Source organism: Elgaria multicarinata, chromosome 1 (assembly GCF_023053635.1).
Source record: "Elgaria multicarinata webbii isolate HBS135686 ecotype San Diego chromosome 1, rElgMul1.1.pri, whole genome shotgun sequence".
Taxonomy (NCBI): Eukaryota; Metazoa; Chordata; class Lepidosauria; order Squamata; family Anguidae; genus Elgaria; species Elgaria multicarinata.
Genome location: NC_086171.1, coordinates 142,288,070 through 142,305,146, shown reverse-complemented (window position 1 = coordinate 142,305,146; position 17,077 = coordinate 142,288,070). Strand labels below are relative to the sequence as shown.

General features: G+C 40.8%; 1 protein-coding gene across 5 annotated transcripts in view; it reads left to right on the top strand.

Annotated features, from left to right (window-relative positions):
- Nucleotides 1-17,077, top strand: part of NFIA (nuclear factor I A) — a 523,664-nt gene that overhangs the window by 369,991 nt on the left and 136,596 nt on the right. For all 5 annotated transcript variants that reach the window (XM_063138151.1, XM_063138134.1, XM_063138157.1 and 2 more), the window contains exon 3: nt 1,508-1,573. In XM_063138151.1, the coding sequence (XP_062994221.1) occupies nt 1,508-1,573 (66 nt within the window). The remainder of the gene's footprint in view (nt 1-1,507; nt 1,574-17,077) is intronic.

Here is a 17,077-nt window from a genome sequence, read left to right as displayed (position 1 = left end):
ATGTGTAGACAGTGTCAATATATGGTATAGTCACTAGAGGGCACTGGACTTAGTTGTAAGGAGTTCCATGTTGCTAATCTGTTCTTGTTAACTAATAACCAAGTTAGTGGGTATGTTCAGACGACACACTAAGCTATAGTTAGGCTGCTAACCCTTTTGCAGCAAATGGTTAGTGAGTGTGTTTAAACCTTGATGTTGTAGCCACCATGGTTAGGAATGGTTCACATGACATGCTAAGTCATAATGTTTAGCTTTGTCTGAACAAAGTCAATAACGCAGAACGTGCAGATTCTTCCGTCTTGTTTCTGCTCCTGCTTTGGTTCCAATCCTCTTGGCATTTGCAACCTGAGTTCACTATTAGAGAGAGTGAGGGGCAATTTTCTCGAGCATTCTGAACCCTTGCCCCCATGCCTGCAATTTATACTGTGAAATAGTGATCTATTTGCTTTTACTGATCACTATTTTGAGAAATAAATTGTATGTGTGTGGGCCCAATCATGGACTAGGGCACATTTTGAACTGTTGGTCAGGCTGTGTATACATTAGTACATTGGTCCTATGCATTTTTGCTTGGAAGTAAGTCTCATATTCTTCAATGAGACCTTACTACCAGGTAAATCTGGATAGGATCGCAACCTGAGGTTTTCATTTTACTCTGAATTTATATTGTGCTCATATGGATGTGTTGATCGCAAAAGCTTTTTGTATTGTTTTATTACTTTTATACTGCCAGTTAGAAGATATTTAGTAGAGACAACTATTGTTGTAGCTATCTTAGACATACTAGAACAGCCCGACCTGGTACCTGCCAGATATTTTTGCCTACAATATCTATCAGCAACAGCCAGTGTGGCCAATCGCCATGGATGATGGGAGTTGTTGTCTAAAATATTGTGAGGGCACCAGTCGGAGGCAGGGCAGCATGGAGAATGAGACTACTCATGCAGGAAAGAATTGGCTTCTTGGAGTGGGAAAGAAGTGCTAATTATCAATCCCCATAGCTCTTTGTTCCAGATGAAATTCATTCAGAAGGTTCTGTGAATTAAATTAGATTAATAAATCTGTGCTTTCATACAGACAAAGGTAGTTAATAATACAAACATGAAAAGGTTAATGTCTCAACAGCAAGCGGTTAGCATACTGAAAAATGATGACGATGTTACAATATTAGGGAATCTTACATGCTCTAACACAATAGTGGACTACAAAGCCAACATCTTTGGCTGAGGGCGTAGTTCTTGAAACCTCACACAATTATGAAATTTGATTTTGGATTTTATAGTATTTGTTACTCAACAAAGTGAGAAATCAGAAACGATATAATGACTAGAATCTGAGAATTCCACAAAAATTCTAATATGAAAAGATATTACCTGATCTAATTTCTGTTGTTTGGTTTAAAGAAAATACAGGTGTTAATCTAATTCATTTGAAGTCTCAAATTTGAAAATCTGTCACCTTTCCACAGTTGATTTCTATAATTTTTGGCCATCTTTCTGCTTTTTAGATTCAAGTCAGTCTGAAAGTCCAAGCCAGCCAAGCGAAGCTGATATTAAGGACCAGCCGGAAAATGGTGAGTCTGTATCTGTTGCTGTCTTTGACTCCATATTTGTTTGGTGTTTCCCTGTTAAACCACAAATCCCAGGCCGAATTAAATATATGTAGTCTCCTAAAGGCAAGTGCCCATGTTGGGCTGCATTGGCCTTGTCATTTGCAGCCACAGACCAGAAGGGCTTGCAGATATCCACATTTCTCCAGCTACAAATGGCACACATGCTCTTCCATACCTGTTACTCACACTTCCCCAAATTAATGTATTTTTCCCCCTGGGGAAGAACTGGCGGGGTGGGTGGGGTGGAGGAGACAGGGAGAAACTGGGCTGCTTGAGTGTTCACTACAATAAGGTTTTTCAGATGTTTGACTTAAGCCATGAGTGTGGCCCCCAGTGTCACTGTGCCAGTGGTAGCAAAAAGAAAGGGGGAATTATCCCCCAAACATTGTGCTTTTAGTTCTACAGATTACAAAAAGGAACAAATTTAGTTTGTCCTGAAGCTAAATTTGACCATTTGACCATTTTCATGCTCCATTGCCACTATAGAACAAGGACAAGCTAAATTTAACCCTCTGAGCACTGCTGAGTACTATGGAGTATTTCCTCCCTCCACATTGTTTTTCAAGGCACCCAGGGCCAGGTGTCGCTCTCTCTCTCTCTCTCTCTCTCTCTCTCTCTCTCTCTCTGTGTGTGTGTGTGTGTGTGTGTGTGTGTGTATGTGTAAATGGTCCTCAGACCTCCTGCAGTTTTCCATCTTGACTTAAAGTTGATTTTGAGGCTGGTCTACTGGGTGGTCAAATATTCTTATTTTCTGCACTGATTTCAAGACCAGATCTGGTGGCTACAAGTGGATGTTATGGTGGGAACAGAACTTCAGGCTTCCATGTGGAACATAGACCTTCCCAAGCAGCAGATCTGCTTCAACACTTCATTGACAGTAGATTCAGCATTCCTCACATTGTCTGTTCAAACATTATGTAGAAGAGAGCATCTCCTGAAACTCAAAGCAGTGGAGTACTCATTATTGATGCCATGTAAGATATGGCCCAAGCTGCATCAGGTGTTCCTAGGACAATACCTTGGGGGTATAAAGGCAGTAGGGACACACCTTAATATTTGCAGAGTTAGACACCATTTCATGTTGGAGGAACTCAAATAATTTTTTAAAATGCTTAGAATTCTGATTTCCTCTAATGTTTAGATTAAAAAGCATAAGCAGACCAAAGTAGAAATTATTTTGATAAGGAATTCATTAACACATACTCAGTCTAGTAAGTCAACCTACTCTTTCTTTCTTTCTTTCTTTCTTTCTTTCTTTCTTGTGAATTTATGCCATTGCATCCGTTACCTAAACACTTTGTTTACACTGTCTAATTGCATTTATCAGAAGTTAAACTTGGCTATTCATAAAACACCCCCCCCCAATCTCTATCCCATTGATTTCCCCAGCAAACTGCATCAAATTTATTGGAATGTGTATGGGGACATTATGTGATTTTTCAAATGGAGCATTTTATAAAGAAAAAATAATAATCCCAAAACTGTATTTATAGAACTGTGTATACTGGGGAAGTGAGAGACGAAAGTTAAATTACATGTAACAAGAATTCAAGTCCAGCAACACTCTTAATCATTATGTGTTATTGTAATTTGACCAGCAGAAGTTGATAGTCCATGAGTTTTAATTGTAAATTTACAAACAGGACAGTATTCATTACTGCAATTGTTTATTTTTTAGAAAGTAGAGATTTTAGGGGGTGGTTAAAAAAGAAAAGCATCCATTTCAAACATTTTTGTAATTCCAATGCATTCTTTGTGCTTTGAGCTGCAACACCTTAACTGTACCTCCAAAAAGGAAAGGTACCTTGTTTTTCCTAACAGTAAAAAATACCACACAATGACATGCAGCTACTCACAGAACTAGTTTGCCAACCTTTATGGTAATTACACTAGCTTGTAAACGTAATCTAAGAATCCATTCATTCGTTCTCTTATTTATATATATATTTGGATAGGGCTGGGCATGTGTTACTTTCATGATTCAAGGCATGTTTGGGGGGAAAAACCCCAAAAGCAAATTTAAATCAATGGGATGGAATTTATTTCAATGGAATTTAAGCATGGACTTTAATCTCTCCCACTGAAAACATTTTAACTTAACTCTGGCTGAATGAGGCGCAAAAAAGATCCATATGGATGTAAAATAAATTGTACTTGGAGGTAATTTTGTGATCATAGTGGAAGACGCAAAGAGACTGCACCCCACCCCTAAGAAGTTCAAGACGGAGATTATGATCGATGGACAAGATTTCTCAGAAATGTGAAGCCTGTTGCACCTCATGAACAAGTTCTTTCTCGCACACTTTGTTTTTTACCTTGTAAAATGATTACATATTGCTCTGTAGGGGTGTGCAAAGTGGGTCTTCTCTGCCTAGAAATCTGATCTGGAGCTCCATAGAGGTGATTCTTTGCCTTGATTTCAGGGTCCCTCCCCTCTCTCCACCTCGTCGAATTACCCTCGAAGAACCGTTCAATGTTCGGGTAACTGGTATTAACAGAAATGCTTACACCTCCTTCACTTTTAAAGATTTAAAAAATGTGGGAGGTGTAAGCATTTCTGTTAATACCAGTTACCTGAATATTGAAAGGTTCTTTGAGGGTAATTCGAAAGATAAAGAGATCAAGATTTGGTGGGGCTAAAGAGTGCTTTAGCCCCACCAAATTTGGATCACATCGGTTCATGCTTTGATTTTTTAGGAATTTTTAAATGGAAATTAACAAAATGCTTACATCTGTGTAATTTTTATAGATAAAGAGATAAAACATGGAGAAGTGATAGCTCTTAAGGAGGGCTTTAGCTCTACCAAATTTGAATTAGATTGGTATATGCCTTGATTATTTAGGGTTTTTTTAATTCCCCACTCCAGCGTTCTATAACCTGGTACCTTCCAGATCTATTGGGCAGACCCCCCCTTACACCCAACCACTGAAATAAAGAGCCTGCCTGTGCCTTACGCAGGTGTAGAAGCTTTCTCACTCAAGATGCCAGCCATCCCAGCAGCACTTTCACACTTTGAGTCCGAGCAGAAACGGGCTCCCTCTCAGCAGCCACCAGTTAGTGTTTCCTACTTCCCTGAACACTGTGATTGGAGGAGAATACCACTGGGGCTATTCCTGTTGGTTAGCCACAGGAGTCAATATGAAAGCTACCCCTCACCCCACTCAGCATCTTCCAAATATGGAGATACACACACACACACACACACACACACACACACCAGGTTAATTCTGGAGACTTCAGAAGCTCCAATTGGGCACATCTCCGCTCTGAGAGTATTCGATGGGTTTGGAAGCGGCCAATCTCTGCTCTGGAAGATCAAATGCTCTGCGGATTTTCGGGGTTGTCAGATAATTCCAGGGTGGAGTGCGCACCCCTATTGCTGTGTATTTATAACAGTATTCTATTTTGTCATAGCAGTCCATGACTTTTACATGTTACACAGGACGAAACAGAACAGGACTGGTTTTCAGTTGGTTGATTATCTTTTCATTGTATCATCTTTAAGTGTCATCTGTGATCATGTTTGAAGAGCTCAACTATTTGCATAATGGTTATGGAAATGTTTTTGTGGTTGCCCTGCCTCTTCTAACACTTGTTAAAATATTCTCTTTTTCTAACTATGACTATGCCAAATTACATGTCACTTAATATGCTGTTATATGTAACTTTGTCCCAACATCTTTTAAAAAGTGAAAAGCAGCTACTAGTAAGAGGCTAGTAAGAGGCTACTAGTGCTGAATGGAAAACAAGTTGGTGGGAAACAGGTGCTTAAGCCTTTACCCTTAAATATTTCCCCCCTTCTAAAAATCATCCCCAACCTTCTTTTCCCCCTGTTCAGCAATACATTGGGGAGGGCATTTTGAGCAGAAAAAATAGCTCAAGCAGGAAGGAAGTACCTCTTTCCCTAACCTCAATTCCCATTTTAGCTTTCCAGTCTTAAAGGAAAAAATGGGACACAGTTACATCCAACTGCACATCACGTGTAAATTGGCCTTAATCTTAGAATAATGTCATTGGTATGCATGGCTGTCTTTTTTTCAAACATAGATCAATATCAGAAAGAGACTTTGATGAAATCAGAAAGTGACTCTTCTGCCATTTGCATGTTGAACCCAGTCTCATACTGCATTGCTGTAATTCAATTGAATGCATGTTGAAATGATTACTAATGTAGTTAAAAAGTATTTCATGTCATCTTGCTAACATTCTTAAAGAGTTTTATCTGAGTATCCATGCTTGGAAAATGCAGAGAGAGTTTCTGCCAGCAGTTACCATATTTATCATAAGACAGTTAGATATGTAGTATCATTTAAATTACAATTCCAAGAGTACCAATAACGGCGTTTCTCTTGCTTTGGATGGAAGTAACAGAAGAAGTTCATACTTTAAAGTTAGGGAGGTTGGCAGGTAGGCAGAAAGGCCCAATTCACCTGATTCAGAAGGAGGGTTGAAATATGGATTGAGAGACCGGCCCAGTTCTGATGCAGCAGCAAACTATGGCTTCCCTATACAAGAATGTGACGCTCTAGGCCTTGAACTCATTTGCTCTCTTTTCCTCTCCTCTACACACTAGGAGAGGTCAAATGCTTTGGGCTTTGCATAAACCACATTTCTTGTTATACAATAATGAAACTTTCCAAAACTCAGTAAACTGTGGTTTATTCCAAATGTAGCGAGTCTCTACCTATAAAGCGGAAAGTATGTGTGTGTCACGTATGTCTGGAAATGTTTACCCACTTCCACATATGGCACTGCCTTAATACTGTTCACCCAGACAGATCTTCATGTATATGGATCAGAAAAAAACTAAAAACATGAATTTTGGGGGTTTAAGGATTTTTAAAAGAATTTAATGAAAACTTAGGTTTACACCTACAACTCCCAGCATGCCTTGGGTGGGAAGCCAGACCTACTGGACTTTGGCAGCCATTGTGGTTCCTAAGGTCAGTCTCGAGCAGTCAACCCAATTCCACATAAAAGAAAACAATCCACATAAATGGGTTGCATCTATTGGCGGTGCCTCTTCTAAACAAGCCCAACCAACCTAAAGATGAATAAGTTGCAGAGAAAATTATTATTTATCAAATAAATGTTATCAACATTATTCATGGACCCAAGCAACGCGGGTTATAACAGCTGGTTCAAAATAAACCAGGTTCAAATCAGGAGGGAAGGGAGAGCACGTCAGCCTGAGGCTTCCCTGGCACATCCCTGTAACAAGAAATCGGGGATTCCTGTATGAATCATAGAATCATAGAATAGCAGAGTTGGAAGGGGCCTACAAGGCCATCGAGTCCAACCCCCTGCTCAACGCAGGAATCCACCCTAAAGCATCCCTGACTGATGCTTTAGGGTGGATTATGCATGAAAAGGCCCACTGTGGGTGAATTTCTATGGCATGAGGAAGTGCTCCTGATTATGCACCTCAATGTTTTCATAGTGTGACAATATTTTACACTAGCAAATGTACCCTGCTTAGCATGGGTTGAAATAGCCTTTTGTTTGATATAGCAAAGACTTCAAGCAAAGTAACACAGATCTCAGAGTTGGACACTTTGTGCCCGCCTTGTCTGAGTGAAGCCACAGCTGCTAGCACCCCTAGGCATGCCCCCCCCCCTGAGGGAAGGGTTTGCTCATTCCATTCCCCCTGAGTGGGGGCTGCCCAACACCAGGGGGAGAAAGCTCTGTCCCTCAGACTACTCCCCACTGGCATCAACTATAAAACTAAGTGCCAGTTAGGGAACTCTGCCCCCTGTTGACTGAAGATAGTACTGTTTATTTATTTATTACATTTATATACCGCCCCATAGCCGAAGCTCTCTGGGCGGTTTATATTAAATTAATAAATAAATAAATAAATATAAATAAGATAGTACTGTGGGCTTCAAACACAAGGAAACATTTAAATGAATTAAATGAATCCATGTGCTTTAAGAAAAAAAATAACCCTGAGATGCACACCTCTAGGGTCCTCTTAGGCCATGTCTAGACCTGCCAATATCCCGGGGATTGCCCAGGGATCATCCCTGTATGTTCACATGACGCACAGGGATCATGGGATCAGGGAGGGATGATCCCTCCCTTGCCCCGGGATATCGGCATATCCTTTTACCCCGCTTTTTTCGCTGTCTTGGGATGATCCCGAGACCATGGAACGTATGGGTGAGTGTTGCACTTTGTCCCAGCTCCTCATGAGTAACCATGAGGAGCTGGGCACGGGGCACAGAGCTCCTCAGGAGCTCTGTGCCCATCAGGGGTGGGGTGGGGTGGGGTGGGGTGAGTGGGGGAATTTATTTATTTTTTAAAAAAATTACCCTTTTCCACACGAGCACTCGTGCGCTCCGTCTCCTTTAAAAAACAAAACAAAATGGCAAGCATGACGTCCTGTTCCTCCTAGGACGTCGCATGCCGCATATAGACAGAGGGGAGATCTCGCGATAACCACATCACAAGATCCTCACCCCTTCATCACGCTAGACCAGGGAGGTCTAGCCATGGCCATAGTATACATGCCAAGGTTCCAGTGTCTAGGTTTGGAGCTGTGTTGCTACCAGAAAGACACATATTCTAGTTTATTATTATTATAGATTGTACACCATTGCCTCCAGTGTAATAACTTGTGTGTGCCTACTGGTACAACACACAGGAGTGGTTGTGTAACACCAGTCATACACACAGAGAGAAAGAAAAAGAACTTTGTGTGCCTTGGCTTTTTTGCACTTTTGTATGATTGAGGCTTTGATGAGTCATCGCAGGCTTTGATTGAGGCTTTGATGAGTCATCGATGAGTCATCATTGAGGCTTTGATGAGTCATCGCAGTATTGTGTGGAGAAGCAACCTACACATATTTTTCCAAATGGAATGAGCAGTCACCCAACCATCTCCTTGGTCCAAGCTACTTAATGTGTAACCTGCAGCGACAGCTTCATTTTCCCTTTAATTACAGGTACAGGTGAGTAACCCTTACCGGGAAACAATGCACAGGGCACGATGCCCTTCCCTCCCTTCTCATCAGAATGCGAATCCATCACTTCCCACCACCACCTTCTCCAACATGGCTAGAACACTTAGAGAAAACGTTCCTATTGTTTTCACAAAGACTCCTAGCACATGTGGGATAGGTGTGTGACTTTCGTTCCAGTCATGCTGGCGAAGAAACATCTAGTTGCCCCTAAATATCAACAGTTGCAACTCTAAACTTGATTATATTATTCATGCCTTACAACTCTGGAAATGATTGTGCAATTCATCTCTAAAAGTGCCCTTAGTTGGATTTCTGACTTTCCTATGCTGAAGTTTCAAGTGGCTTTTCATGATTAAATTAAAAAAAACCTGAGCATATATGAAATGCTGAGAAAAGTGCATTGTTGAGATAAATCTGCTAGGTAGCGATCATTTCTAACATTAATCATAAAATCATCTCTGTGAAAAGACCACATTCCCCATAGATTTACATCTTCTATAAACCCCAACCAATTCAAGTTTGGGCATTGGTCATTAATGTACACTGCCACGAGCTGGTTACCTATGGCAGCATTCAACATGAAGACAGCGAACATTCCATTTTATTACATAATACAGTGATTTCGTGCCTTTATTTCATCCAATCCCAAGCTCTGAAGTAGGCTGTCCAGGTGAAAAGGAGGGCAGGGCTCCTGCACCTTTAATAGTGGTGTTGAAGAGAGAATTTCAGCAGGTATGTCTTTCATGACATGATACAGTTGCTGAAATTCCCTCTTCTACACAACTGTTAAAAAAGCAGAAGCCCTGTCCTGTCTTCATGAGGCCACCCTACTCTGAAAGACATCCTATTTCTAAAATTTTAAGGAACAGATAGAGACATGAGATGGCTACACAGAAAGCTGTTGAAAAACTATTGAGCAGCTTTTCTTTCCTGCTCCAAAAATAATATTTTGTATATATTAGCTATTTTTGAAAATTACCATATGGGCTTGCTTGTATTGCTTCAATGAATTTTCTTATTAAGTTGAAAAGTATGTGGTCTTATTTGCAACAGATACAGCTTACTTTCAGGCTTATGGAGATACTCTTCCTAATCACAATTTACAGCAAATCCGATGCAGGTTTATTCAGAATGAATAAACCTGTGTTCCGGCTGTCCTGCATTTTTTTCTAGATGGGCTTCAGGGAGGGGCAGAGAAGAGGCCTGGAGACCTAATAAGAAGCTGTGTAAAGCAGCTTCTGTGGTCTCCTCCCCTGGGACCACCCCTTTTTGCCTTCTCCATGCTCCTTTTCCAAGCGCAGTAGTTTTAGATTTTATCAGAAGATGTATACCTCTCAGCAACAATTCCAAGGACGAGTATGTAGTGCATAAGAAGATGGATGTAGTATGTTTACTGTGCTTGTATTTAGAAATGATTGTGCAAAGCCAAGAGACAGTTTCGAAGCTGCAAGTTGCACTCTTTCATAGTCCTGTATTTAATTCTGCAACAACAGAAGCCAGTTAGGCCCAAAATTTTGTTCCTGGATTAGTATATTTTTTTGCTAACCTGGCCAGCCCTTGTCACCAATTTGCATACCCTAGCTTCCACTGTTGAACTCTCTCACTTAACAGGCCCAATGAAATATCTGTGGCTTACAGTGAAATATGATAATTAGCTGTTGAATTCCTGTTTCGTGTTATTAATTGAAAGAGCTTGCATTGTAGATAAAAGTGCACTCTAAAAATCAGCACTTTAACAGAAGCGTTCTTAACTTGATCGCAATTTAGGAAGAGTTCTGAAACAAAGCTGTATGTACATTTTTTTATAGGCTTCTTCCTTCCTCATCCATTTATATACTTCCTCTTTTAAAAAGCCTAGCCATTGACTTCAGAAGTGCTGTACAGTGATTGTCCCATGAGCAAGCTTGTCAACTTGTGAGCAATTTTACATTAGCCATTATATATCATTCTTTTGATATATAAACTGGAGAAAGAAACAGAAGGAAAGGGAAAAGCAGGTGGCCTGAGGTAAAATTTCTGTTCAGATTTAGAGTCGATTTAGGGCCTGCTCACACGCCTATTTTAGCAAATCACAGGAAAACTCTGATGCTACTTCAGCCTGTGCCAGGTAGTTGGGTTAGGTCAGGGGGTGTTGGCATTCCTCCACAAATTACCATAGATGTGGGTTAGTGGTAGCATGCCAGAAGTGAATTGGAAGCATGGCAGAGATACAACCTGGTCAGCCCATACTGAAATATCTGGAAATTAGCACTTCCTAGGCTTTTCCCAAGGTAAATGGTCCAGTGAATAGGTCTTTAAACAACCCTAAAAGTGAACTGAAATGTGAATGAGAGCTCAATTAGGGGATACAGTGAGGATAGTGATTAGTAGATTTGCTCTGCTCCAAATTGCCTCATTTAAAACCAGACATTTTTCTTTCCAGTTCCCACCACTCCTAATATGGATTCTGGAATTCATTGCAACTTCTAAAATAGATCCTATCATGCAGGGGGTAGAGAACCAGTTTGGCTATAAGGGCTGGATTGCTGCCTCGAGACAGATGAGGTCAGGAAGTAAGGCCATGTCTGTGAATTCAGAGGCAGAGCCCTACTCCCTGATGACATTGTTCCCCAGCTAAACTGAGGGTGAGGGACAAGTACAATGCATTGGACTAGTGCTGCCTGAGGCTCCTGAAAGCCCAGCTGAGTGTGCCACCAGCCTCGCTCATATGCCCTCTTCCCTGCTCGGGGTGAGTGAAAGATGTGTGGAATGCACTGGGAGTGGGGCGGCATGCAGGAAATGCCCTTGTGATCTCCAATTACAGAGTGGAGATAACAAAGGAATTCCCCTACCTGTCTCCTCCTCAGACCCCTGGTGGGTAACGTTAGACCAGAGGTTTCCTATCCTTGCTATCATGGCTGCTAGACCTCCAAGACATGTGCAGCAGGCTTCTACACTCATTATGCCATATCAGTGCAGATGCTTTCCAAGGTGGAAGCTGAGTCCATGCCCAAATGACCCAGAAATAATTCCTCTCCAACTAGAATGCAGATATCACAGTTGACATCCCTACATAGAGTTTTACAAAACCTCCTCCATATATTGAAAAATATATATGCATGTGGAGTATACTGGCTAGCCCTGCCCACTACCAGAACATGCAATGGCTCCCCTTCCCCTAAAAATTGTCAAGAGAGCTTTGGCGATTGGGCAGTATAGAAATGCAATAAATAAATAAATAAAGACATTCGTGAGAATGAGTTTTCCTCACATTCCACATGTTTTCCGATGTATTCTTTGAGAGTTCCTACATTCAATGAGGCTCTCTGCCCAATCAGGGTGTCTCCTTGAGCGTAGGACCTCTGTGTGTACAGTACACCTAAAGAATTCATTCTCACAAGCATCACTGGTCAGGGGAGCTGGCATGCAGTTTCTGCGTTCAGTGGGACTGGCCTGCATAGCTTTGAGAACAGTCCTGCAATTTCATTAACTTTGCAAAGGAGTTCATGTGACTCCTCCCCCCCCCCGCCCTTATGTGAGAATTTATGGGATGGCTTCACTACAGTATATGCCTTGCTGTTTTACCATACAACCCAATGTTTTCTGAGAGTTAGTTACTAATAGCATCGCAAAATGTCAGCCTCTATTGAAATGGAAGAATTTAGATATCGATGAATATCTAAATTCATCGATTTAGATATCGCACAATCCCTTTACCATGTACCCAACCTCAGCTCATTTTCACTCCACCCACATTTAGTCAGATCCCAGGGTCACTTGGAGCAGTTTTTTTTACAGAAGGTGTTTGTGATCACTCAAACTCCTTAGTGCAGTAAAAGGCCTCTTGGAGTGGGCCATGGGGCCCTTACTGATGGCACCGATTAATGTTGAGCATATTGGTACACAAGGGGCTATGGATGATAGTAACTTCTTAGGGCAGCCTTTCTCAACCTGGTGCCCCCCAGATGTTTTGGACTACAGCTCCCAGCATTCCTGACTGTTGGTCATGCCAGTTAGGGGCTGATGGGAGTTGAAGTCCAAAACATTTGGAGAGCACCACATTGGGGGTGGCTGTTTTAAGGTAAACCTTGAGTCAGTTATCCTAAAGAGGTAGTGAATGTAGTTACAGACCTTTTTCTCATTCTCCTTTTTAACTCTCAGAAACCTGTCATTGCATTTTCTTGTGAAACTGTAGCTTGATTTGAAGTTTCTGATTCACTGTTTTATTAGTCCTTTATTTCCCTACTACCTGATAATGGCAGATGTGCACAGGAAGCCCCTCCTGCTCCTGATTTGTGTTTTGTAACATGCGAAGCAGAACTGGTAGAAAAATATGGTATATTGTAGTACAGGGTCATAGGGATATCAAAAAGTCCTGCTGGATCAAAGCAAAAGTCTTTCTAGTCCATCACTCTATTTTTCATAGAGGTCAATCAGATGCTCCATGAAAAGCCCACAAGCAGGACATGAGTGCAAAAGCCCCCTTCTGCTATTTCCCCCCAGCAACTGCTATTCATAGGCATAATGGCCATGATTCTGGAGCTGGCATGTAATCATCATGCCTAGTAGCCCTTGATAGACTTATCCACCATTAATTTGTTGGCTCCTCTTTTAAAGTAATCTAAGCTAGTGGCCATCACCACATTTTGTGACAGCAAATTCCATAAATTAATTATGTGGTTTATGAAGGAGAACTTCCTTTTGTCTGTCCTTAATCTTCTGCCCATTCGTTTCACAGACTTTTAATCTATGCTTTTGAGTGGCTAAAGAAACCACTTTGGATAAAACCTATGGAATGCCTGCCAGAATTGAATTTTTGACAGTAGCCAGACTCCCCTTTGCATGATCTGGAAATATTTACTGACAAACAGTACAGCCACAAAGGATCACAACAGAAGTAGTCTGAGATCTGTCTTCCATATGACTGGTTTCAAATATACATGGAGGAATACATGTGAAAAATACATTGGGTTGGATCTATGCTAAATCATAGTTAGAGTAGACCCACTGAAATCAGTGAGATTTGATTTAGTCATGGCTAAATTAAGTCTTGTTGATTGAGTGAATATACTCTAATCATGACTGTTATGCATGAGTCTACTCTGAGCATGACCAACCCATCTTATATAAGAATACAATAGTGTAATGTTTATTATTTGAAATCTACCAGACCGATTTTGCTCATTTTTGTTTTAAACTAAAGTTTGAGCAGTGTAGATGCGCAGAAAATTTTGAAAGTTTTAAAAAGTTCAAATCTTGGGCTTTAATAGCAATTAATTTCCTCTGTGCCAAACAGGCAGGGAGTCCTTCCGCCAAGCGAGATGACAGACAGCTCTACTTGGCATGAAGGTGGTTTCTAGGCGCAGCTGCGTAGTAAGGCCATCGCTGCTAGTGGGGAGGGGGAAGGAGGTGGCCAATCATTTGTGTGAGGGAGGGAAGGGGTGGCACTGCATGCAAATTTCAGAGAGGGATTCACAATGCAGAAGCCACATTAGTATTATTCATCAACCCCTCTGTGGGCAAAAAAGTGGGAGAACAGCAGGACTATTAGCGACAACGGCTCATGGGCTTTACTCTAGTTAGGTCAGAATGCAAAACATGAATTTTGCCCCCTGAATAATTGGCAAACAGCAGCAATACAGGAATTTAGGAGACTACTTACAGACTATTGCTGTAAAATACAGGTAGACCTACCTTCCTAGATGATTCCGGATACTGTTATGATGTATGAACCTAAGTGGCCTGACTTTAGGAATGGACTAATCTGTCAATTTTGTCTTCTCATTTTTTTTAAATCTTAAATTTGTTTTGGCCAGTTTCTACATCAGTATGCAGTGTTTTAAAATGTCCACATGAATATTTGTGCAGCTTTTTTGTGTATTTCTCCTAACATACACATTTTTGTACACAATTTTGTCTAATATACACATTTTTTGTGAGCAATTTCCCCTAATATAGAGCATTTACCAACGTCAGTTTTATTTATGATTCCAATTCCAAAAGGTAGCTCCTTTTGGTCATGTAGTGATTCAGGTGATAATGCCCTATTACGATTAATATGTATGTGTTAAGGGACTGCCAGTTGGGCATAATACAAATATTATTAGTAGTAGTATTAGGCCTTGTTAGCTGCCCTTCAACTGTAATAATGACTGGAATCAGAATTGACGTACAATACAATCCTATACATCCCTTCTCAGAAATCCCATTGAATTTAATGTGGCTGACCTGGACTAAGCCACACTGAAAATAATGTGGCTTACTTCTGAGTGGATATGTATAGAACTGTCTTGTAAGACTTTTTAAATGAATATTTCAGTTGGGTTTTTATAACCAAAGATAAGCTAGTCCACGGCTTTTGTTATATTCCGGGCTTTATATTTGTAACGTATTGTTACCTATCTTGAGACTTTGGAATAGGGCAAGCGACAAATCAGATCTGCAGATAATTAGCTGGATCCAAAAGTTCCCTTCCTCCAGTGCATCATATTAAGAAAGTGTTACATCAGAATTGGATCTCTGAAGATTCTTTTCTTCAAGCCAGCAGCTTGAATCACCAATCTATTCCCACCTCACTTCATTCAATTTGCAGCCTTTTTGACCCAGGCTCATAAAGAAAATCTAGGGGAAATGTGGTCTGTTGGTCACTTGGTCCTGAGAGCAGAACAGCATCTCCTCCTGGTGTGTCATGATGCTGATTGATGAATCCGCAGTGGAATTGCGAACAAGCTAGGAGCAGAAATGTAGAGCATGCCTTGAACCACATAAATGTAAATTGTTGTTATTAGTACTATTCTGCCAACGATAGACTGCTCCCTTGAGAACAGAATATGCAGCATCATGCTGAAAGAAATCCTTGCTGTGAATGGGCAGCAGAAGTAGCACACTATTCTCTCCTGGGTAATGAATTTACCTAGTTGACAGGTCATTAGCCCTTTCCGTGTCTGAACAGGATGATGGACAGGAACACAAGGGTAGCATGGCAGTACAGTACATGACTTTTACAACCTTTTATGTCTTAGGTTAAAACTGTGCCAGGAATAAAGGTAAGAATTCAAATGAGCACTTAAGGGACGATAAAGACAGCAAGCTTTAATAGGAAAGGACAAATTTTCCTTCTTTGTCCAGAGGGAACTGGTGCTCACTAAGGTGGGGCTATTTGAGAAGCAATCATGAACACTAACATTGGGTTTTAAGGCTTCTGCCCTTAAAACACTGAGTTCAAACTAAATGTGGAGTGCCATTTAGGGAGGGCAAAGCGGGCTCTCACTCCACCCCACCCCACCCCAGTTTCAGTCCATGTGTGAATATTTTGAAGAGCAGCCATACCTACTGTACCTACTGGTAGAAATAATAACAGGCATGCTAAAGGCATAAATTCCTGTGCTTCCCCCCCCAAAAAGTGGAGAGACTTGACTTTTTTGTTCCAGGTTGATAATCCTGTTTTTATAAGGTATATTTTTTAAAATATGAGTGAATAAAGTGCTCTTTAAATATTTAGCAGCAGTAGCATTGTTTTGGTTGAATGTCCCTAACTAAGTGAAAGGAATATGGAAGAGTGAGAGGAGGCAATGTAGGAAGGAAAGGTGAACCCTGTCAACTACAGCCATGAGTTTGTTGTCAATTAATGGCAAAGTATTCAAAGCATTAATTTATAGAATTGTACAAAATGGAGGTATTTATGCCAATTACAAAAATTATATATTGTGACTTGTTAAAATAAAACAACAATGCAATATTTGGTCAGTGGGCAATCCTGACTCTCTCTCTCCCTCTCTCTCTCTCTCTGTCTCATACTTGCATACCACTTAATATAATAAAATCTCTATTTTGCCCCTGAGCACAGAGTAGGTCATTAAGCCCCTAACAGAACTGAATGTGTAATTAAGGGCAGAATGGGGGATGTGTGAACTAATTGTGTCCTTCTCTGGACTTTTGAAGTAGGCCAAATTGAAATGTCCTTTTCACTTTGTAAAAGCTATGACAACAGGTTGAATCCAAGAAACTTCTTCCTTCAAACACTTAACATTTTTGAACTAGCTGCACCACAGGAAATTATGCATTCTAGGCCCAGTGATCTTCATGGATGAGTAGGCATTTGAACCCGTGTCTCTCATGTCCAGGTCTTACACGTTAACCACTAAACCCCACTGATTCTCTTATTTCTTTGGTTATTCTGTGAAAGTAATTAATAAATGCTGAAAGGACTTCTCTGGAATAAAAGATTTTACTGCTCCCCTACTGACTTCCTAAAAGTTGCCAGCAGATATTCCTGAATAGATCAGATTAAAAGGGTAGCTGTGTGTTGCTCAACACAGCCTCTTGGGCCTGGTGGATGAAGCAATTCTTGTTATGTGTGAAATCTTTATTCGAATAATATATAGATGTTATTTTTTAAATATTATTTCTCTTTATCCTGGGAGCCAGTGTGGTGTAGTGGTTAGAGTGTTGGACTGGGACAACAGGAGATCAGAGTTCTAGTCCCCACTCGGCCATGAAGCTCACTGGGTGACTTTGGGC